The sequence below is a fragment of the Hemibagrus wyckioides genome, linkage group LG29 (assembly GCF_019097595.1).
Source record: "Hemibagrus wyckioides isolate EC202008001 linkage group LG29, SWU_Hwy_1.0, whole genome shotgun sequence".
NCBI lineage: Eukaryota > Metazoa > Chordata > Actinopteri > Siluriformes > Bagridae > Hemibagrus > Hemibagrus wyckioides.
The window spans coordinates 8,972,147-8,995,524 of record NC_080738.1 but is presented as its reverse complement, the minus strand read 5'-3'; the positions used below and the strand labels follow the sequence as shown (position 1 = coordinate 8,995,524).

The window sequence follows — 23,378 nt, the reverse complement described above, 5'->3', positions numbered from 1 at the left end:
GTAAATAATGTAACTGATTAATGTCCTTTCTATAACAGCAATCAATGGCCCATGAGGAACTAATAGGTCAATGTAGTTTCTGAGGTTATTATAGACACTAATTCTTTGACTCTGCAAAAGTCTTAGGCCACCACCAGCTTTGTTGTTTTAGCAAAAAACAGTGTTAATAAAGGTACTGTAAGAAAACATATTTTGAGGTCATTCTAGAAACTACTGTAACATACATTGCTTTTTGAATAATCATTTACATATCCGAGCTCTCACCACCAAATAATGATCAAATCAGACAGTGATCAGGAACTGGAACAGGAGCTTACAGTTGGGGGGTCAACTCTGGGGATCTTTCTCCCATTCAATGCTTTGTTTAAGAGTATCACCTCTAGGCTTTTGCATTATCTTACCAAGGAGTTGACACCTGTGAGGTCTACCTTCCCTTGGGGTTTTTTGTTTAAGAGCATCACCCCTTATGCTTTTGTATTGTCACGCCTTCAAGGCCTGCCCACTCAAGGCCTTTAAAACCGCAATGTATGTTCCTTTTCACTGGACTTGGTGACTACAGTACCACCACAGTGTTCTGATTTCCAATAAAACATTCCTGCTGAACACTACTTCAGAGTCCTCGTCTGCTTTGGTGTATTCACAACAGTACCAAATATAAATATGAATGGCCATTAAGATACAAAAAAATACAGGAAATATGTACACAAATTAAAACGATATTCAGAACAAAATGGCTTCCTTAGGCAAAAATCAGTATTCACTGTACCCTCCCTTGGCACTATGCACATCTTGAATTCTTAGGGAGACTTCCCAGAAGTTTTCTGAAGTAATCTATTGGTATATTATACCACATTTCTTTGTCATTGAGTTCTTCAGATTTGGGCTTTTATTTCTTTCTTCCAGGTGATCCCATACTGTCTCTATAATATTCAGGTCTGGACTCTCTGGAAGCCAGTCCATGACTGTCAGTGTTTTATCAGCTGTTTTTCTCTTAAAATATGATCACTGCATTAGTAGTGTGCCTGGTATTGTTATTGTGCTGAAAATGTTTCCAATCAGATGCTTTCCAGGAAGAATGGCATAATCAATCAATTAAAATCTGTCTGTATTTTTCATAATCCCATCAGCTCCGAAATTATCATCACCACCACTGGCAAAAATGTAGTCCCAAACCAGGACAGACTCTCCACCATGTTTTGTTGCTTTTGTTATACCACTTTTATTTACTTGCTCAGACTCTTCTTCTCACATACTGTTGACGATTAGATCCAAAAAATTTTAACTTTTTGTCACGCCATAATACTCTCTTCAATTGGTCTCCATTCCAATCTTTGTGAGCTTTCACCACATCTGAAATCTGGTTTATTATCTGCTATCCTTCCTGTTACACCATTCCTGTTCAAGTTTCTTCAGAATATAGAACTGTACAATTACACTGTATGTAAGTCAAGTATGCCTTGCACAAACCTGGTGTAAGAGACCTTCATTACAATAATCACTTCTGTGTTCTGTGGTTATATTCTAACAAAGAGACTGAGAAATAATTGTATATGGGCATTATACCCTTGCTAAAACAACAAATATAATAATAGTGATCTAGGTCTTTTGCACAGTTTCAGGGTCTTCTATCTTCTTATAGCCTAAGCCATCTTTATGTAGAGCAACAATTCTTTATTTAACATATATATATTTCTCATATATATATATATATATATATATATATATATATATATTTCTCATATATAGCTGATGCAGTACATAGTGAAATGAAACAACGGATACACCCATCACTCTGGAACAGGATAAATCTGCATTCATCATACCACATGACCTTTTTCCATTGTTCCAGAGTCCATCTTTATGCTACCTAGCAAACTGAAGCCTCACTGTTAAACGGTCTTAAGGCTACATGGCATGGTTTAGACCCATTCCGTTGAGTTCTCTTTGCATTTTGCATGTGAAAATGCTTTTACTTTCACCATTAAACATAGCCTTGAGTTCTACTGTTGATTTTTATGATTTAATTTCAGTTTAAATAATCTAAGATTTAAGTGATCTCTGATCATGATTGTTTACAACACCCTGAGGTAGATAAGGTAAGGGTTAGGGTAAGAAAATGTTAGGTTTCTATACACAGGTATACATGACCTACCTAGCTCCCTCTGTATTGGGAATAAACAGTGATGGGTTTGGAGGATCACTATGGCATCGAGGAACTTTGACAGGTCTAGGATTATTTCGAGGAGCTGGAAATAAAATATTTGGAAAAAAAAAGAAATTCAAAAGGAAGTCAGCTACAAACAATATTATCTTTCAATATTGAGGAAAACACAAATTTATAACACTATGCTTCAGGACTGAATAAATAAGGGCTAAGAAACACTAACCAAGGTACAGACCGCTCACAGGGCTGTGTGGCTTCCCAATCACATGGCCAATACACTCATTCATCAATGCTTGAAGACTCTGCAGAGGAGAAAAAAACCCCACTGTGTACAGTGATCTCAAGTGCTATAAAAGTGCAATATAAATGAAAATCCATTGTTGACATCATTAACATCTAAGAAAAAAAGTTTGTTTTAAGTATTTTTAAGATTTTAGCAATCCCATTTTTACCAGGAAATCATCTTCAGGCAGTGCAGAGATAAAAACAGGTTCAATCGCTTGGAGGAAATCAAAGCCTTGTGTTGCCCACCTACCACAACATATGCAGAAAAAGAACACATCAATACATCACAGATTTTTGAAAATGACAAAATGCTGCACAACCCCCCGCCCCACCACCACCACCACCACCAAAAAACACACACACACAAACACACACAAATAACAGGGCTCAGTACAAGACTAAGAAGAAGAAGAGGGGCTAACCTGGGACGAGTACCTCTTCCACTCTCACACTTTGTTAGGACATAGTTCATCCACTTCCGGGCAAAGGCAATGTAGCGTTCTCCAATCCGCTGCCTGAACTCTCCTGACATCAGCCTCACCACTTCTTTATGGTACTACAGATTTAAAAATATCACATGCTGTATAATTATTTTAAGTATAGATAAGGACAGGTTAGTTAGAAACAAACAAAAAAAAAATCAATAAAAGCATAAAAATGTGCATTAATTTACTATGGACAGAGATTAATTAAAACTGCATATGCAAACCTCAAAGGCAAAGTTGTAGCCCTGAATCATGGCTTCTCTGTAGTACTGCTGAAAGGTGACAGACTCAGACTCCTCTACTTCTGCCTCAAACTCAGAGGTGAACATGTATTCTACACGGTCAATGGCACTGTTAATCTTACTGCACAAGTTCAGAGCCTCATTCTAAGAGGGAGAAAAACAGACAGAGAGGAGAGAGAGAGGAGAGAAAAACACCAGGATCTGAATCACTGCTGTCAAAATGAAAAAAAATCTTAAACAAAGTTATTATAAAAGTTGTTTATTAGCACTGTTTTTACACAGCTAAATGTTAATTGTTTAAGAATCTCCTGTATGTGTACCAATCATCCATGATCATTTTTGTTTATTATCCATCTTGCAGTACAGTAATCCCTCGTGATACACGGACACCACCCCCAAATGCTTTTTTTTTAATTGTTTAAGCTGTAAATGACCCTCCCACACTCTTTAAACACAGAAAATTTGCAAGCATATAGCGAGATGAATTTTGGGTAAATTCGTAGTAATATCACATTTATAGTGAGTACTGTATGTATGTATGTTCCTTGCCAGAAGCCTTAGAAAGTGCAGAGCGTTTGGGCGACATAACAGGGCTTGCTGAAAAAACCTAAAAATACAGCATACACAGAACAAAACCAAACACTCGGGACAGTGACACGTGAAAAACTGGGATGCTGGAGAATTCTGCTTCCCTTTCCCCAACTGCACACATGGCCAGCAGCCAATCACAACCATGATTAAATGAATGGGGCATTTCGATTGGCCAGACTCGTTCCTCCAGCTGTAATGTAATCTGATTTTCAGCATCCCTGCACCACGCTTTCCTAAACAATGCTACTCTGTACAGTATTTGATATATTATTAACATTTTACTTTATTTTAATTAATGTTTATATTTTGTAATTAATAATTATATCTTTATTAATAAAATGACCTTATTTCAACATAAAAACAATTCATTATAAGGTTTGTGGATACTACGATATACCGGGAAAATCTGCAAAAAAAATATTATGTTCCAAATTAAAATCTGCGATATACCTGAACCGCGATATAGCGGGGGATTACTGTATTACACAACACTAATTATTGATTGCACAGAACCATAGTACTGAAAGTAAAAACTTAGTCAATCACATTTCAAATGGTGCTTCAGGCCCTGTGCCAAATGAGTACAAGCTTGTACAACCTGTTTTGACTAAGTATTGTTTAGCATAATACAGGGTTATGAAAACCTAAACAGTCCAATTTAGCATAATAACATTCTAATTTAAATTCAATTAAATTGTATAGCACTTAACAGTGGACTTGATTGCAAAGCAGCTTTATAGGAATTTAAAAATTCAGAACAAAAATGATAAATGTGAAATTTTTATTTTTATTAATCCGGAATGAGCAAAGGAAAAGTAATACCTTGAGCTGCTCCAGTGCTTTGGCAATAAGGGGCTGGCTGGAAGTCTGCTCACGCCGAAGAGTCAACAGCTCCCCCATAGACTGTTGGAAGGCTTTTCGCTGCGTCACCAGGTGGCCAGACTGCATTACAATCAGCATCAAATTGTCCACCTAAATTATTACCAGAGAAATATTTAAATTAAAATGCTTGGTTGACTGAACAAATACAAGCATTAGGGGACAATATTCCTAATAGAAATGTTTTCATATACTTTCTGTGATTTATTGTAAAAGGCGATACAATTACTTGAGGTGATTAAGGTTTTGATGAACAAGTAAATTTAGATGAAATACACTTTATGTCGGTGCTTGACATTAAGCATTGTCATGTTGTTGTCCTTCAGACAAGTAACTCTTTCATTCGATTGTCTGAGGAAAAAAAAAAGTTAACTTCTTTGAGGAAAAAAAAGACATGGTGTAATGTGCTATAAATAGTGTTCCATCAACTCATAACACCTTATTTAAGTCATTCAACTTTACAACAAATAGTGGTGTGGCAGCTGGCAACAATACTGCTGTGATTGCATCTGAAAATATGCAATAATCTTGTTTCTTTGTCAAATAAGTAAACTTGCCCTGGATAGTGATGCGGCTAGCTAAAGTGTTTGCAGTACCATTATATCATGGTGTATGGAGCTGTGAAGATGACCTCAAAATGTGGCAAAGTATATGAAAGTTGTGTAAGCACTAAAATAACAGAACAGAAAGATGATGACAGCTAGCTAACTGCCACAGTTCCAAATGTGAATTTATACAGTGAATTAATACAATGAATGTCTTACTCGTATCTCAATCGTAAGTAAACCACTTATCCAAGCAAACAGTCAAGCCTAGTCAATCAATTAGTCTATATGGCAATAATTACATGATAACGAACTTGCTAGCCAGATTAGGATGCAACTGACAGTGCAAATCACTACTTTCTATCTAAATCACTATCTTTCTCTTCATATCTCACACAGTCAAATTCATCCCTCCAGGTAGGGATAAATTACCTCTCCCCATTTTCATAATTTGTTTTAGAGTACTCACTAGATCTGTGCTGTGCACATTTGACCCCCAAAAGCAGTTAGTCCGACTACTGTGACTACCACACCATGGGCACAGGCATAGTTCAGTTAGACTCAGGCATGCATTTAGTGTGACCACAAATTGCAGCCAAGCGTGGAACTCTACTTGTACTTAGAGGTACTGTACTTCTAATCACAATAGTGCTGGCTAATGTTAACCAGACAGGGCTACTATGTGCGTGTACATTACTATTATTATAAATGCAACAAACATCCATTACTACTTAGTAAAATTTTCAATTAATTTGAGAATATTAGGTCTGGTTCTCACTTTATTGATGAACAGGAATTGCATTTGACAAGTAAAGCTGCAAATTCCTGGTTATAACTGACATCACAAAGCCTATATTGTAGGGCTGTACGATTATGACAAAAATCATAATTGTTGATTATTCCCTTGAAATTGTAATTGTGATTATTAATTACAATTATCACAATTTACATTAAATGGTGTTTTGAATAGCTTTATACCATTGTTTGAAGCAACTGCATGCCATATTTTATAAATACTTTTTATCTTGGTGACTTTTCTATCCTATTTCTTTGAGGGTGGAATCATCAGAGAGTATCTCTGAGACTTGACGGTCAATTACCATACTAGTATTTATAGTGCTGAGAATTCCTTTATCAACTGACAGAACAGCCAAATGATGGAGTCTGTTCTGGTCCATTGTTCACCTAAGTCATGTCTGTATTTTAACTTAAATACTGCATTAGTTGTATAATAGAAAGTCATGATGTTCAGACTGTAATGTCTTAGTGTTTTAACAGTTTATATTTTAATTAGATCTATCTTTAGGCTTATTTCATTTAAGGATTTTGTACGTCTTAGGTATTCAATTCAATTTATTTTGTATAGCACCTTTTACAAAGAACATTGTCTCAAAGCAGCTTTACAAAAGAAGAGAAACAGAAAGGGGAGGAGAAAAAATGAAAAATAAAAAATAACTAAATAACTAGAAATATTGGCATCTAGTGGCATCTGTAATCGTGATTAGAAAATTGATTAATTGTGCATGTTAATGGTAGTTATTATTATTAGTATTTTGTTAGTGACATTTTCAGGTTACTTGTTCTTTACTCTGCCCAACCAAAAATATTCACTTGTCCTGGACAATATTTAATGTTGAGCCCTGTGTGGCCAAAATTATGTGGATACCTGACTATCACACCCATATGCGAGCCTTTCCCAAACTGTTGTCATGAATGTGGAAGCACACAATTGGCTAGAATATCTTTGTATGCCGTAGCACTTAAATTTGCCTTCACCAGGGGACCCATTAGACCCCAGTAAACATCTATGGAAATAACTCAAACAGCAACTGCATGCCTTCTTATCTGAAATCAGACAATAAGCTAATGCCTTTGTGCCTAAATGGGCAAAAATCCCCACTGCAACATTCCAAAATCGAGCAAAAAACCTTCCCAGAAGAGTGCAGGCAGTTATGGCAGCAAAGGGGGGCCAAAGCCATATTAATGTCCAAGGTTTTGTAATAAGATGTTCAACAAGCACATATTGGTGTGATGGTTAGTTGCCCACATACTTTTTACTATATATTTTTGACTATGCGACTCCCAAAAACATACCAGTTAAGTGACTTGAAATCTACTATCTTATTAGCAAACATTAGCCCAACACAGTGTGTGCCTCAAAGCAGTTTTTACGATTGCAATGTAATGAGCAACATGCCAGTAAAAAATGATTTTTGTAGAACTAAACGTAATAAAAACCAATTTTTTAATGTGGGAACATATGAAACATAGCAGATGATTATAATATTTTTGGTGACATAAATGACACTCTTCAGCAGCTTTGTATTTATAAGTATTATACATTTTAGAGCATTTTCAATTTTTCAATTCAATTTATTTGTATATCGCTTTTAACAATGGACATTGTCTCAAAGCAGCTTTACAGAAGTTTTCAGGCAGTATAGCATCACTTTGTCTGTCAATTTACCTTCATTGCTTTCAAGGTATCTGCTGTCTCCATCCGTGGTACCAGTTTGACCACATTCCCATCCCACAGGGCCCAGCTGGCCTCAGCAGGCACATCCCCAGCTCCATGCTTGCTCATAAGAAGGTATGCCTCATCCTCAGGGATCTCGTCTGGCTCCTTGGAGCACTCATTCCCTGCTGCTGCATTCAGTAACTGCAAGATTGTGTGCCGCTGGTCTATCAGGCTGGATGGGACAAAGACCTGTAGTTCATCCAACCCTGGGATATGAACCTGCAAAGTAATGAAATGTGCATGAGCATACACATACATGCTCCATCATTTGGTCAACGTAAACGTTTGTGTAATCCAAACTGAACTGGGGGAGGGAGGAGGAAAAAAAAAGACTGAAATTTTTCATGCTCATGTGCATATATATTGATCACTTGTAATGTCATAAATGAGTGCTAAGTTTTATTTACAGTGGTGAGCAGAAAGGCATCTCAGAACACACAACACATGAAACCTTAAGGTGGATGCACTACTATGAAAGCAGATCACATCAGGTTCCATACCTTTTAGCCAAGAACAAGTCTCTGAAGCTATTAAACACAAGACTGTATAGGTAAAGACTAAAAAACACCAGGTGATTTTTTTTTATAATATTCAACTGCTTATTTTCCTCTGACTTCATTAAAAACAAGGCATTTCTCAAAACTGCTGCTCACATGATTATGTATGGTTTTGCACCATTTCATGCAAATTCTAGAAAGTGGTATGTGTGAAATTCCCAGGAGATTACCAGCAGACTTTTGAAATACTCAATCCAGTCCACCTGGTACTGACCTCAATACCACAATCAGTGTCCTAATGATCAGACATTTGTGCCTCATAAAGTGGACGGTAAGTGTATTATTATTATTCCAGTTCACCTAACTCTCAACAATTCTCCTACAAGTAAAGACAATACAAATAGTCCTACTGAGCCTTAATAAATTTAAAGCTATTGTCTATAAGCAAGAGACAAAATTAACTTCAGGCTTTTAGTCTAGCCTACTTAATTTTTTTATGGCTACCCAAAATACATTTTACACCACTAAATATAATTTCCATTGCTTAAATTATTAATCTGATTTGAAGACTTACAGTTTATACCAAACAGGGAGAAACTATAATTTGTGGCAAGAATTACTGACTTCTCAAATCGTTTAGACATCCTTGATATGAAAAGTAGCAGTGCATCTAGTCTGAGACTGTTGATTGCCAGGTGACGTTATTTACAGTAAAACAAAGAGGAAAAAGTACCTTGACATAGTTTCTATCTTTCAGAGCTTGGAGGATACAAGGCACTCCACTGGTTAGGATGAAGTCAGCAGCAATCTCAAGGTCCTGCAGAAAAGAAGCATGTAGTTCTCTGGGTTAAAAAAAAAGTATATATATAAAAAAATCAGAACAAAAAACAAGCAAATAAAATGTTGCATTGTAAAGAAAGGCACTGCACTGGAGAGAGAGAGAGAGAGAGAGAGAATGTGTGTGTGTGTGTGTGTGTGTGTGTGAGTGAGAGAGAGAAACTGATGTAGGGATCAATGACAATTTTAAAGCAAAGAATTACTTTGAAAATCTTTAGAAACGAGAAAGCTCAAAAAGTTGCTAGAAGTTGCCAGATGACTTCTTAGACATCAAATCATAAAACCAGCAGCTGTAATTTGAGTTTCAGAGCTGTATTGAATGCAGGCCAGTGAAATCTGGCCTTCAGGTCTGTCCAGGTTTCCAGCTAGTGACGTGAGCAGGTGAGCTATCCATTCTGGGTTCTAGGGGAACAAGGAAGTAAAGGGAGGAGAACCGGAATATCAAATGTGTTGGTTTGACCTCTGATGTGGAGCAGACAGGGGAGGGATGTCATAGCTGTGTATTTTGTGATAATGTGTGACATGATTATTTATGTGGAAGCAGGAACAGCTGCACACCCAGTGTTGAACCAATTAAAAAGCTGGCTCAGCTCATTGGCACAATTTGTACCACCCTTATGTTTCCCCCAATCATTTTCTTAAAGCCAGTGATCAGCTTCAAATCTCTTCACAAATTCTTGGGATTAATCTGTTGCAGTTCAGTCTACATTTTTTAGAGGTGCCCTTTTCTCTTGTTCTAAAAGCTCTCTGTCTTTTGATTGGAAAGAAATGTACTTCTTTGATGATTATGATATTTTCTGGACAGACCTGTGGCACAATCATGACACTAATATCCACCTCATACCATTAGTGCCATAATGCCGTTAATGTCCTGTCTGTTCTGAGGTCTCAACAGTGTTGGAGATAAGTGCACAATTACTGCCAACAATTTAACATCTGGGCTATAAGTGTTCCTTAACAGTAATAATAAATTATATTTAAAAAATTACCCCCCCCCCAATTTAAACATTCCATTATTTTCCATTCCATAGGATAAGATTTTTTTGACATATGTATATAAGTATTGTAATTATATTAAGCACGTGTTGTAATTATGATCAAAATATAAAATAAACGATCTATAATATAACTGTAAAATGAATAGGAGGTTGGTTGTGGGAGATAACTATCAAATTAGGTGGAAACAGGTCAATAATAACCCGGTCATTACTGTAATAACAATAAGAAGGAAAAAAACACTATTGATTATAACAGTGATTTTCAGCCTCTCAGTCTCAGCATCAACTGGCTCAGCTAATGAATTCATTATCTTGTGGTCAATAAGAAACATAAAAGATGGTTAATTAATATACTTTGGATTGTCTTACCTTACGTAGCATTTTGGCAAAGCCCAGGGCTTTAGACGCTCGCTCCCTAGCCTCATGGAAAAGCTCCTTGAGAGAGCGACTTGTCTCAATCACAGATCGCCTGTGTAGCCAGTCATACAACATTTGTATGTTATGTAAACAACACACAAACCTCAAGCTCTCAATCTATTCAGTAACAAAAACTTTGTGTACATCTTGATATGTGGCTTGTGTCATTTAGCTCTCTACCTGATCTCATCCAAGGCAGTACTGCCATCAGCACTTTCCCAAAACTCATCACAACTCTTCTGAAGGCCTGTTTCCAAAAAATCCCCAGTTGATCTCAGGAGCATGCCAGCAATGTCACTGGAATCAAGCAAGGGAAACATTTCAATTTCAACTCAATTAAAAGTTTAATAAGAAAATTAAAATAATTTCACAAAAAAAATGTTAATGCTCCAACTATTTGAGAGGTTGAAAATGAGGAAAATATTTAAAGACATTGAAAGGTTTAAAGACTATAATTTACCAAAAGAGCTTCCCAGACTGTGCTTCTCCACCACGGATGTATGGAGTGATGACCTTTGTGAAGTTCCACTCCTCCTCAAGTAGGTTTTTCAGGCTGTGTGAAGCTTGTGGAAGCTGCTGCAACATCTCAATCCAACTGCGCATGTAGCCAAAATAAACCTGCATACATTATTGAGTTTTGCTTTGTTAGGAAGTATTTGGTTAGGCTAATACTAATACCCTCTACTGTTTCTGATACCCATAGTATCAATTTTCTCCTAGACCTCAGTGCAGCATTTGACAGTGTACCCCTACATATTCTTCTTTCTTGTCTGTCTATTGGTACTTCTTCTAGATTGATTTGTATCCTACCTCTCTGACAGACTTCACCCTATATGTATTAAATCCTTTACTACCTGTTACACAAGCAGTCACTGAATGGGATTTCTTGGTCTCCTCTTCATCAGAGATTTTCTCTATTATTATGCAATTGGTACAGAAATTAACACTAGGTCCACCAAAGCATCCATGATTTGTAAACATTTTTATGCTAAATCCAGATACAATCCCAGGAACTGGTTCTGGCATATGGACTCTCAATGTTCTGGGCATGAACTTTTGGGGGTCTCGAAATCTGTTATATATTTGGACACTACCACAGAAGGAGAGGAGACTATTTATGACAGAAAAGAAAATATTCTTTGACTAACATGGCACTGCTTGGAAAATTTTAATAAATTACAACCACAAACTTGCCTCTAACATTTCATGAAGATCTTCCTCAAACTCATCAATGTTGGCCTTGGTCTGCAGACCTTGGGAGTCAGAAATGATGCCACGTAGCATGAACTGGTAGTACTGTTTCATCAGGAGCCCACCTTTCAGTACTTCCTTACACTCACGCACCAACTGCAAAACAGTTACAAACAAATCTTTAGTCATTTTCCACAATCACAAAAAACATGAACTATATAAATTACTTATTTAACTTACTTATTTAATTACTTGAATAACTTAAATTATTATTTAAACTCTGAAAACAAATCATCTCAGAGTAAAGTCTCAAGTTTTTGAGTTAAAGTCTTTATTCATGTCTGCAGTCTCTAGTCATGCACTTGAAACAACTTGAATGAAATTAATAGCTGCAGGTGGTTTATTGCACATAAACCATAAGTAAATCATTGCTGAACCATTTGGAACCACTTAAATATTGAGTATTGAAACAATATATTTTAATCAAATGTTCATATTCAGCAACATTTGTTGGGCACTGATGTTAGGCAAAGAAGCTTGGTGTGAAGTTGGCATTCCAATTTATACCAATGGTATTCAGTATGAAAGGTAAGACAATCAAAAGTATAAATTTACGGCTGTTAAGGCAGGCCACTTGAGTGCCTCCACTTCCTATGTAAATGCTGCCCGATGGGAAATAAATATAATATACAGAATATACCCTAATACTTTATAAATATGTATTTGGATTCTTTGTAATAATTTTAAAACAAATGACTGCCAGTCATTCCAAATAATTAGTATTTAAAGGCTGGCAGGGAATTGCTAAAATCTTCTTGTTTCAGAAGAAAAAGTAACATATGGACTTCCATATTATTTTAACACTTCACTTGAAAGACATGTTTGTGTATTAGATATGATTTAATAATGATGTAATACTGACACCTGATATTAATATACAAAACACTACACAATACTGATATGATATCTGATCATAAAAATAAAACTAATGTCCACTGCTGAGGACAGACAGCTAAATGTTTCAGGAGAGTCAAATGGCAAACATCAACAAAGGTTGTGCAATTAGACACACTGGAAACTAAGTAACCTCCTCTCTTCAATTATGACAAGACAGAAGAATTTCTAACAAGATCACAATTAGTTAAATGAAAGCTTTTTGCTTATGTAGCAATTCTGTATTACCTTTTAGTTACACCATCAATTTACAAAGAATGGTGCAAAAAAAACAAAAATAGTAAGTGACCAAAAATTCTGTGGGTGGAAATGCTTTGTTGAAGAGAGGTCAGAGAAAAATTAAAATGTAAAACTTAGAGTTAAAATTTCTCTACATGCTATAAAGAATACAAGATAGGCTAGATAGGTGCTCCGAAAACAATGTGGGTTTTACAGATAATTGGAGAAATACTGAGGAAAAGGCTGGCCTGTTTGGGCAGGATGGTGTACATCCCACTCGAGAAGGTGCTGTTCTCATTTCTGCAGTATAACACATAGTCTCAGAGCAGGCCTAGTTAATCGGTGACAATCCGGAGCCAAGGACAGGGAGCAGACATCAACTGCCTGCTAGCTGCAATGAGCCATAACCCAGAGTTCACAATATTGAAACTGTGTCTATTCTGCAGGCTAAACAATAATGTAAAAAATCTCAAAAAAACAATTGTTTTAGCAACCTTAGCATAAACTAAATTATAGTGCTAAAAGTAAACTATAGTGAATGCAAACAATCATCTGAAGCTAGGGCTGATAAATATTAGATCGCTTTCATCTGAAGCACTGGTTAATGAAACTATTACTGATCAGGAGTTTAATGTACTATGTTTAACATAAAAGTGGATTAAACCAAATGAATATGTAGCATTAAATGAAGCTTGTCCATTTGGATATATAACCTACATACAGTGAGGGAAAAAATTATTTGATCCCCTGCTAATTTTTTACGTTTGCCCACTGACAAAGAAATGATCAGTCTGTAATTTTAATGGTAGGTGTATCTGAACAGTGAGAGGCAGAATAACAAAAAAATCCAGAAAAACGCATTTCAGAAAAGTTCTACATTGATTTGCATTTTAATGAGTGAAATAAGTATTTGATCCCCTATCAATCAAAGATTTCTGGCTCCCAGGTGTCTTTTATACAGGTAAGGAGCTGAGATTACAGTAGGAGCACTCTCGGGGAGTGCTCTTAATCTCAGCTCATTACCTGTATGAAAGACACCTGTCCACAGAAGGAAGCAATCAATCAGATTCCAAACTCTCCATCATGGCCAAGACCAAAGAGCTGTCCATGGATGTCAGGGACAAGATTGTAGACCTACACAAGGCTGGAATGAGCTACAAGACCATCGCCAAGCAGCTTGGTGAGAAGGTGACAACAGTTGGTGCGATTATTCCCAAATGGAAGAAACACAAAAGGACTGTCAATCTTCCTCGGTCTGGGGCTCCATGCAAGATCTCACCTCATGGAGTTTCAATCATCATGAGAACGGCGAGGAATCAGCCCAGAATTACACTGGAGGATTTTGTCAATGATCTCAAGGCAGCTGGGACCACAGTCACCAAGAAAACAACTGGTAACACACTACGCCGTGAAAGACTGAAATCCAGTAGCGCCCGCAAGGTCCTCCTGCTAAAGAAAGCACATGTACAGGCTCATCTGAAGTTTGCCAGTGAACATCTGAATGATTCAGAGGAGAACTGGGTGAAAGTGTTGTGGTCAAATGAGACCAAAATCCAGCTCTTTGGCATCAACTCAACTCGCCGTGTTTGGAGGAGGAGGAATGTTGCCTATGACCCCAAGTACACCATCCCCAGGTGACAGGACAACTGCACCACATCAAAGGGACGATGGACGGGGCCATGTACCATTAAATCTTGGATGAGAACCCCCTTCCCTCAGCCAGGGCATTGAAAATGGGTCGTGGATGGATATTCCAGCCTGACAATGACCCAAAACACACGGCCAAGGCAACAAAGGAGTGGTTCAAAAAGAAGCACATTAAGGTCCTGTAGTGGCCTAGCCAGTCTCCAGACCTTAATCCCATAGAAAATCTGTGGAGGGAGCTGAAGGGTCAGCCATAAAACCTTAATGACTTGGAAAGGATCCTCAAAGAGGAGTGGGCCCAAATTCCTTGAGATGTGAGATGTGTGCAAACCTGGTGGCCAACTACAAGAAATGTCTGACGTCTGTGATTGCCAACAAGGGTTTGCCACCAAGTACTAAGTCATGTTTTGCAAAGGGGTCAAATACTTATTTCACTCAATAAAATGCAAATCAATGTATAACTTTTTTGAAATGTGTTTTTCTGGATTTTTTTGTGGTTATTCTGTCTCTCACTGTTCAGATAAACCGACCATTAAAATTACACACCGATCATTTCTTTGTGAGTGGGCAAATGTACAAAATCAGCAGGGGATCAAATAATTTTTTCCCTCACTGTATATCAGCCCCGCATAACAAGCTGGGCAAGGAGGTAGGTCAGGTATCAGGTTGTTTATGTTGGTAAACTAGGAATTACACTAAAACCTATATATATAAATTCAACACGTTTGAAGTTATTTATACCATCTTCACATAGGTAGCCACAAAAAATAAGTTCCACACTGATGACACACAGTTATGTAAATGTAACTGAAACCCTTTATGCCCTTGAGTTTTAGAATTAAATTTACACTACTTTGAAAAACAACATACTGTACTACCTTAAACAAGGTGTGAAATAACTTTCAAAATTAATTTTCAAAAATATATTTATGCAACACTGAAATGTTTTGCTTGCAGCAAACTTATAGATCATAATACAATGTGTCATATTGTAATATCTGACACCTCACTGGAGATATGCCATGTGCAAGCCTGCTTCATGACCTCCACCATCATTCCCATCCCTCACAAAAAAAACAGGATCACAAGACTTAATGACTGCAGACCTGTTGCTCTGTGGTAATTAAGTTGTAAGAGCACCTTCTGCTGTCCGTCCTCTCCTGGACCCTGCGTAATTTGCCTATAAAGCCAACAGGTCTGTAGATGACTTAACATGGCCCTCTACTTCATCCTCCAGCACCTGGACTCACCAGGAACCTATGCAAGATCCTGTTTTTGGATTTCTCTGCTTACAATACAATCATACAAGTTCTTCCAGCCGTGTGTGCCTGATTTCACCGGTAGGTTGATCACAGCCTTCCTGACTGACAGGAGGCAGCATGTGAGAACTCATCTCTGACTCCCAGACCATCAGTACTGGTTTCCTCCAATGATGTGTTGTTTATCTTCTCCTATTCTCCCTGTACACCAACAGCTGTACCTCCAGTCCCTGGCCTGTCAAACTATTGAAGTTTCTGGTGACACCACCCTCACTGGGCTCATTGCGGAAGGGGATGAATCTGCCTATAGGGGGAGATTGACCATCTGGTGAACTGGTGCAGAAAGAGCTCAGTGTTGTGAAAACAGTGGAGATGGTGGTAGACTTTAGGGAGAAACCAGCCTCACCATCCTGTGAGACTCCACAGTCGATACTGTGGATTCCTTCCACTCCTTTATCACCCAGAACCTCAAGCGGGTGCTGAATATAAACTCTCTTATTAAAAAAAGCATACCAGCAGTTGTACTTCCTGTGGCAACCTGCCAAAAATAATGATAGTGCACTTCTCCTTCTCCATTAACAAAACTATACTCACCTCCATTATTACATGATATACTGCTGCCACTGCCAATGACAAAATAGTACTGCAGAGTATCATTCACTGTGCTGAGAAGGTAATTGGCTGCTATCTGACATTTTCAGGACCTGTACACTTCCAAGACCCTGAAGAGGGCAATTAGGATTGTGGCTGACCCCTCTCACCATGAACACAATGTTTTTGAGGCAGTCTCCTCCAGCAGGCTGTAGTCCATCAAGACTAAAACCTTTCATCACAAAAACATCCTTTTTTCTTTCCATCCACATCACGATATCCAAGACCCACCATGGTCTCTTAAGCACCTCTTTGGTGATTCTGACTCTGAATCTGATAAACATCTTAATTTATTATCCATATATTTATATGGGTATTTTTTGGTTTGGATTACAGAAGAATATTTTTGTTAGAATTAAACATTACGACTGGCAGGACATCAAGTACAGAGTTGGGGCACCCAAAACAAAATGCAATGCATTTGCACACATATGTAAGCACCTGTTTGATGCTGAGCAGTGAGGGCTTTCCAGCAGGTCTTTGTTCCAGGCGCAGTTTGAGGCACTCGTGAATGACGTTTAGCAGTACACGGCAGAGCACCAAGAAGGCGGGACGAAAAGAGGGCAGGTTCATATTTTGTAGCTCCACACATGATACTCGACCTGAAGCTGATTCCTCTTCCAAATATCCAGCCAGGTGACGAGAGAGTTCAGGCAGGTAGTCACTGTACAGCAAGGAACAGTCTGGAACCTCTGACAACTGAAAAATACAAATAGAAACAAACTGAATATAATGTGTACACAATTATTATCACTAATTAAAAATCCATATACTGGTAATACAGAGCAGTCAACTGGTGAGTTATGACATGCTTTATGATTGGGTCATGAACTGTTGTAAATGAAAAGAATTGTTGCAAAATAAAAGATAAAGCATGAAATAGTAACCCACAAAAACATGGCAATAAAGCACATCCAATATAAAGTAAATGTTTGTCTTAACCTTCCACTAGTCTTTAAAGACAATATAATTTCAGTCGTGTCAACTAAACATCGCTGTAATTTATCTGTAAAGGTAACATAGATAAATGGAGTGAAACTCCTTCTAATCCTGACAAACAATGGAAAAAGCTATGAAAGGTACACAAGTTTTTCCCCACAAATCCTCCTACCACTAAAACAGTTCTGAATCACTGGTGGCATGCACTCCACAAGACCTCTGATGGCGTGCTGTTGTATCTGGAAAAAAATTGTTAGCAGTGTAGGTTGCAAGGTATCCATTGTTTTCCCAGCAGATCCTACAGATGCTATTGGATAGTGGATTGAGACTTGGGGAATTTAGAGGCCAAGTCAACACCTTAAACATTAAATTCCTCAAAACATTCCTAAACAATTCTTGCAGTGTGTCAGGGCTCATTATACTGCTGAAAGAGGCCACTGCCATGATGAGTGTTGTTTTGAAACAGTGGTTTGGTAGGCAGTATATGTCAAAGCAACATCCAGATGAATGCAAGAATTTAAGATTTCCCAGCTAAACACTGCTTTCTTCTCATAGTTGCATCCTAGTGACAAATGAAAATGTGATTTATCAGACCAAGCACCTTTTTCCATTACTCCATGGTCTAGTTTTGATCCTCATAGAAGCTTTCAGCAATGGACAGGGGTTAGCATGGGCAATCTCACTAAAAATCGAATCTAATCACTTTATATTGTTACAATGATAATTACTGCGAATAATTCTTGAGAATGACCGTCCCTGGATAGCTGGGCAAACCTGTGGAATTTTTACATTTATTTTCTCTAATTCTTAATTACGGTTTCATTTAGTTTATGCTGACTCTTAGTATTTGTAAGTATATTCTATAGGAGGGTGTTCTGACCAGATCTATAGCACTATAGATGTAGCACTAAACATAAACATCATCACTCAGCAGCAAAGTATAAAACGTACAAATATCAAAATGTTTTTCACAAATCACAAACATTAGGTACATAAACACCGTTCAGAGCTTTACAGGACTGCAATACTATTAGGAAAGTTGCTTTCCAAGCAAATAGAGACATACAGTGTATGTGTGCTGTTGTGAAATTTTACTTTTTCACATATAAGAAATTATTTCAATCAGCATTATTTATACTAAAACCCATAATTTGTTAAAGTGAAAAAAGAAATGCAAAATAACGTATAGAACACTAGTAGCCTTGCTCCAAAACACTGGTTTTTTTTTCCCAAGCTGTTTGCAGCCATTTGTGTAGTGTCCTATCTGGTGTCTGATGTATCCAAAAGTGGATATAAAAAAGTCTACACAATATAAATCTAACCCAATACAAATTAGGTCATATCCTTTTTCCACCTTTAATGGGATATACTTCCAAAAATATTCAAGAGAAAACCATATAGAGACATTTTAAAATAGAAATAGAACACATTTTGATTTTGAATAATGTTGTATATAATCACATGATTTTGAATAATTAAGTAAGCTTGGATGTTTTTTTCCCATGGTAAAAAGATTCTGTCCACAGTATTCCATGGCACATCTAATGTTTTAGAAATTGTATCCCTCTTCTAATCAATATTCTTTCACAATGAAAGATCGTGCATGCTGTATGAGCTTTTTGTTGACCATGGCTTTAGCAGTCAGAGGAAATCAAGGTAATGTCAAGAAAATCCTACTGAAAGAGATCTGTATTCAGGGTTAATCAGAATCTCTTCATTAAAGAATGTTCTATGATGATTTCTTTTAAATGCGAATTTGAATGTAGCTGGTACATTTTGAGAACATGCCCTTGTCTAAAAGGATGTGCAAATGTGTGCAAGTTAGGAAGCTTTATTTTTTTCTTTGCTTCCCTTTTCCACTAGATTTTTTTGGTTAGGACATGATGTATCCCGGTTTTATATTCTAAAATCCCCAAACAATGTAATTTTAACAAGGTTGCGTAGACCTTTTAAATCCACTGTAAAGTCAAGGTTTGGTGTCTGAGATCAACCAATGGGAATAAGGGGATGGCTTGAAGTTTTACTGATAGCACCCTAATTACAATAAGAAGCAGAAAATACAATATGATGCAAACCAATATATTAAAATAATATATAAATAATTTAGTAAAATAATCCTAAAAGAAAATATATATATACACGTGGGATTTTTGACTTTCATTTTAATATATAGTACAGTGCAAAGGTTTTAGGCAGTTGTGAATAAGTTCTGTAAAGTAAGAATGCATTCAAAAATATATATTTTAATTGTTTATATTTCCAAAATGCAAAGTGAGCAAACAGAAGAAAAATCTAAATCAAATCAATATTTGGTGTGACTAACCTTTGGCTTTAAACCAGATCAATTTCAGGTGCTAATGATAATCAATTTCATATGTAGATTAAAACACAGACATTAACTGAGACAAGTCATTAAATGAGCTAATGCCGAGTTCACACTGCACGATTTTCAAAGTGGTCGGATCACCGTTGTTTTCACAGTGCACGACTATCTGGGGGAGCATTCAGTCGCTGCTGTGTTCACACTGCACGATGGATCGGCAACAGGGGGTTACACACTGTCGGCGATTCTTCCTATTGTGAAGTCATGCAATGTCTGCAAACTGAACCAAACGCACACAAGGAGTGATAAGGAAATAAAATAACGCAAGATCCCGTCGATCCAAATGGTCTGTGTGCTGATTGCAGCGAAAGAATGAAAAAGAAAAAAAGATTATGAAGGAGGAAGTGGTTGGGGAGACACAGGGAACAAGGATTATACGTTCTGCAAATGAATAATTTAGAATTATTACATTGCAATAATTGTAAAGCTTATTTATTCTGATATAACTATATTTAAACCTATAAACTCTATTAAACTATAATATTGTGCTCCAACCGAAGCCGTGCTTGCTGATATTGTGGTCTATAACTCCTCCCTGAACTTCCCTCAACAACATCTTGCTCACTCATTGGCTGGAGGTCATCCCCCCAAGGTATATTTCAGTCAGAACTCCTTTCAAACTGCAGGACTTTTGAGAAGCATTGGCGACTCTCTTAGATCACGTCTTTGGTAATTCACACTGCATGATTTTCACTTGCGTGCACAAGCTCCAGATTTGCCTTCGATTTTGGGCATTTGTCGGTGATTTGGCAAAACCTGTCGCTGACTGAAAATCAGGGCTAAAATCCTGCAGCGTGAACTCAGCATAAGGTGAGGTTGTGAAAGATGTTTTATGTCACAAGTCATACACCATGGCAAGACTGAGTACACCAATATAACAAAAGGTAGTTACACTGCATCAGCAAGGTTTCTCTCTGGATTTCAAGATTTCAAAGCAGGCTGAGGTTTCAAGACATGCTGTTCAAGCTATTTTGATCATAGGTGCAGTGGTTGGCCAAGACAACTTAATGCAGCAGATTAAAGACACATCATGCTTACTTCCTTCCCACATCGAAAGATGTCCAGCAGTGCCATCAGCAAAGAACTGTCAGAAACCAGTGGGACCAGGTATACCTATATGCTGTTCAGAGAAGTCTGACCAGAAGTGGTTTTCATGGAAGAATTGTGTCCAAAAGGCCATACCTCCGATGTGAAAAAAGGCTAAGACTCAACTATGCACAAAAACATAAAAACTGTAGTGCAGAAAAATGGCAGGAGGTGCTCTGGACTTGAGTCAAAATTTAAATATTTGGCTGTACAGGAGGCAGATTGTTTGCTGGAGAGCTGTACAATACTGAGTGTCTGCAGGCAACAATGAAGCATAGTGGAGGTTCCTTGCAAGTTTGGGGCTGCATTTCTGCCTGAGATTACATGAGACAGAAGGATTCAAGGCACTCTACATCCACAGAAGGTCTATGGTTAGCTCCACAAGATGTTTGGAACATATTTTTTTAAATTTGATTTGATTTTCTGTTCATTTACTTTCATTTTGTTAGTTAATAAAAATAAACTATCATTTCTATTTTTGAAAGCATTCTTACTTTACAGCAGTTTTTCACACCTGCCTAAAACTTTTATTAATGGTACAGTATTTATTAGGTTCTCAATATGTACGCAGCAGACTCCAATAGAGTTTTTTTAGATGGATGACTAAGATAACTAATCCTAGTTTTTGTCCATCTCTAATGTAATAGAATTTTTTTATTCCATCGTACCTGAGAAAATGTATATAAATATATAAACCATATTAGAAAATTCAGATCTTTTGAAAATACTGTATTTTTGCCAGATGCAGTTAGCCAACTCCTCTGCTAAGTAGTAGAAGTACCCCGCACTGCAGGCTGCAAGTCCATGAAGCAGAGTTGGAACTGATCCAGCTCCTTCTAGCTGTACAGCCAAAAGTCAAGGGGTTAGTATCTGTTTCAGGCTGGAAAAGTGTGTTTGTACAGTGTTGTGTGGGTTAGGGTTATAGAATCAAAAGTTATGTTGCAGTAAATCATTATCCATCATTCTGATAGACAAGGCTGTAAAAACGGTTAAATTTTATTTTCATCAGGCTTATTGTTCCATTTGACAGGTCAAAATCTGAGATTTTTCTTACAATGACTGTAATAATATCTGGTAATGAAAAGAGCATTCTGAGAGCTGTTGCACAAAGCTGGTTTCAGTGGCTACCTAAGGAATTTTGCATGAAATTTGAGCAAACTAGTTTTTTTTGGTCTCAACAAGGTGAATTGTTTTTTAGCGGGTTCATCTCCATGGTAACTTACAATACACAACTAAACTTCTCTGAGAATGAAATAGTGATTTTGAACAAATCATTAAGTGAACAAATCGTACATAGTACATTTTCATGTACTAGTTCATATTTCTTGTTCACTTAAGTCGTAAAACATGTGAATGATTTGACTGCTTTTCATTTACTGCAGTTGGACCTACTGAACGAATACGCCCCTTACTAAACAAGACTTGGTGTTTGATAAAGAGTGGTACTGATTCTGCAAGAACTGGGACAATAGGTTTAGTATGAACCGAAAGAACTACAGCACTTTCAACTAACTGAACGAATGAGATGTTATGCATTCAGTTCATATGCAAGTCTTACTGGCTGAACAAAAGAACAGGGTGGGAGCCATGCAATAAAGAGAATCTAGCTAATTTTATATCGGTGCAGAAGCATAATTGGTTGAAGGTCATTAGTTGGATGTATTGAACAAATCGACCCCTCAGTTGGTGTCTGAATGATTAACTGTGCTTCGTGAATGGACTGCACAATCGATGCTCTGCTGATTGATATCACTAAGACAAGCAGTCAAAACAACATGTGTTGTGGTATTCATAGCTTAATCTGCTACACATAAATGTGTAAAAATGACTAATAGATATTTTGTAATCTTATTTTCAATTAATTGTTTAATTCATTCAAATTTTTAATTGTGGTTCCACTGAAAACTTCACAGAGGTTTTTTTTATTATTATTATTTTCCTCATAATGAGGAAAGGCTCATTTATGACCACTCTCTCAAAACTAGCCTGCAAAAGTCTTGTTGCTTAAAAACTTGCCATTTTTAAACGAATAAAATAATGACTTACTCATAATATCTAAAACACTCATTGGTGCAGTATAAAGTTTGTTGAATGATATAATTTCCAAAAAAGAGTCACTGAATGAATCAGTGAATCAATGTGAACAAACCTTTTGAGTGATTTTAAAAGATTTGGAGTCTTTTAAACCCAACTTTGACCAATCAGCTATGAAGTGATATAAATCTGTTAATGCTTTAGTGTTTTGTTCCAATGACTTCCCCATTTGTATAGAATCCTGAGGACCTTGAGGTGCAAATAATAGGAAGACAGGAACAAATTTTTAAGCACAGATACAATCCCTGGGATTTTCCCAAATGATCTTTCAAAAGATATTGATTTTTTAAGATGGTATAGTTTGTCTATGCTGGCTTCTTGAGTCAAACAAAAATGTGACATGCCAAAGTCACATGCTTACTGTACAACAAACTGTATGTATTGCTTTGCAGTTCTTTGCAAGTGGCACATAGGTTATTTGCCTGCAGTAGGTGATGCTGAGAACATCAGCAAGCATAGAGATTATAAAATGCAAGATCATTAAAGGTGACATTGTAAAT

At 37.1% G+C, this 23,378-nt stretch overlaps 1 protein-coding gene across 4 annotated transcripts in view; it reads right to left on the bottom strand.

Moving 5' to 3' along the window:
* map3k4 (mitogen-activated protein kinase kinase kinase 4) overlaps window positions 1-23,378 on the bottom strand; it is a 47,724-nt gene that overhangs the window by 11,381 nt on the left and 12,965 nt on the right. For all 4 annotated transcript variants that reach the window (XM_058384837.1, XM_058384838.1, XM_058384841.1 and 1 more), the window contains exons 4-16: window positions 16,818-17,075; window positions 11,653-11,805; window positions 10,919-11,076; window positions 10,639-10,755; window positions 10,411-10,510; window positions 8,940-9,023; window positions 7,659-7,928; window positions 4,590-4,739; window positions 3,159-3,320; window positions 2,872-3,005; window positions 2,617-2,695; window positions 2,388-2,466; window positions 2,153-2,246 (exon numbers count right to left, since the gene is read on the bottom strand). In XM_058384837.1, coding sequence (XP_058240820.1) covers window positions 2,153-2,246; window positions 2,388-2,466; window positions 2,617-2,695; window positions 2,872-3,005; window positions 3,159-3,320; window positions 4,590-4,739; window positions 7,659-7,928; window positions 8,940-9,023; window positions 10,411-10,510; window positions 10,639-10,755; window positions 10,919-11,076; window positions 11,653-11,805; window positions 16,818-17,075 — 1,838 coding nt within the window. The remainder of the gene's footprint in view (window positions 1-2,152; window positions 2,247-2,387; window positions 2,467-2,616; window positions 2,696-2,871; window positions 3,006-3,158; window positions 3,321-4,589; window positions 4,740-7,658; window positions 7,929-8,939; window positions 9,024-10,410; window positions 10,511-10,638; window positions 10,756-10,918; window positions 11,077-11,652; window positions 11,806-16,817; window positions 17,076-23,378) is intronic.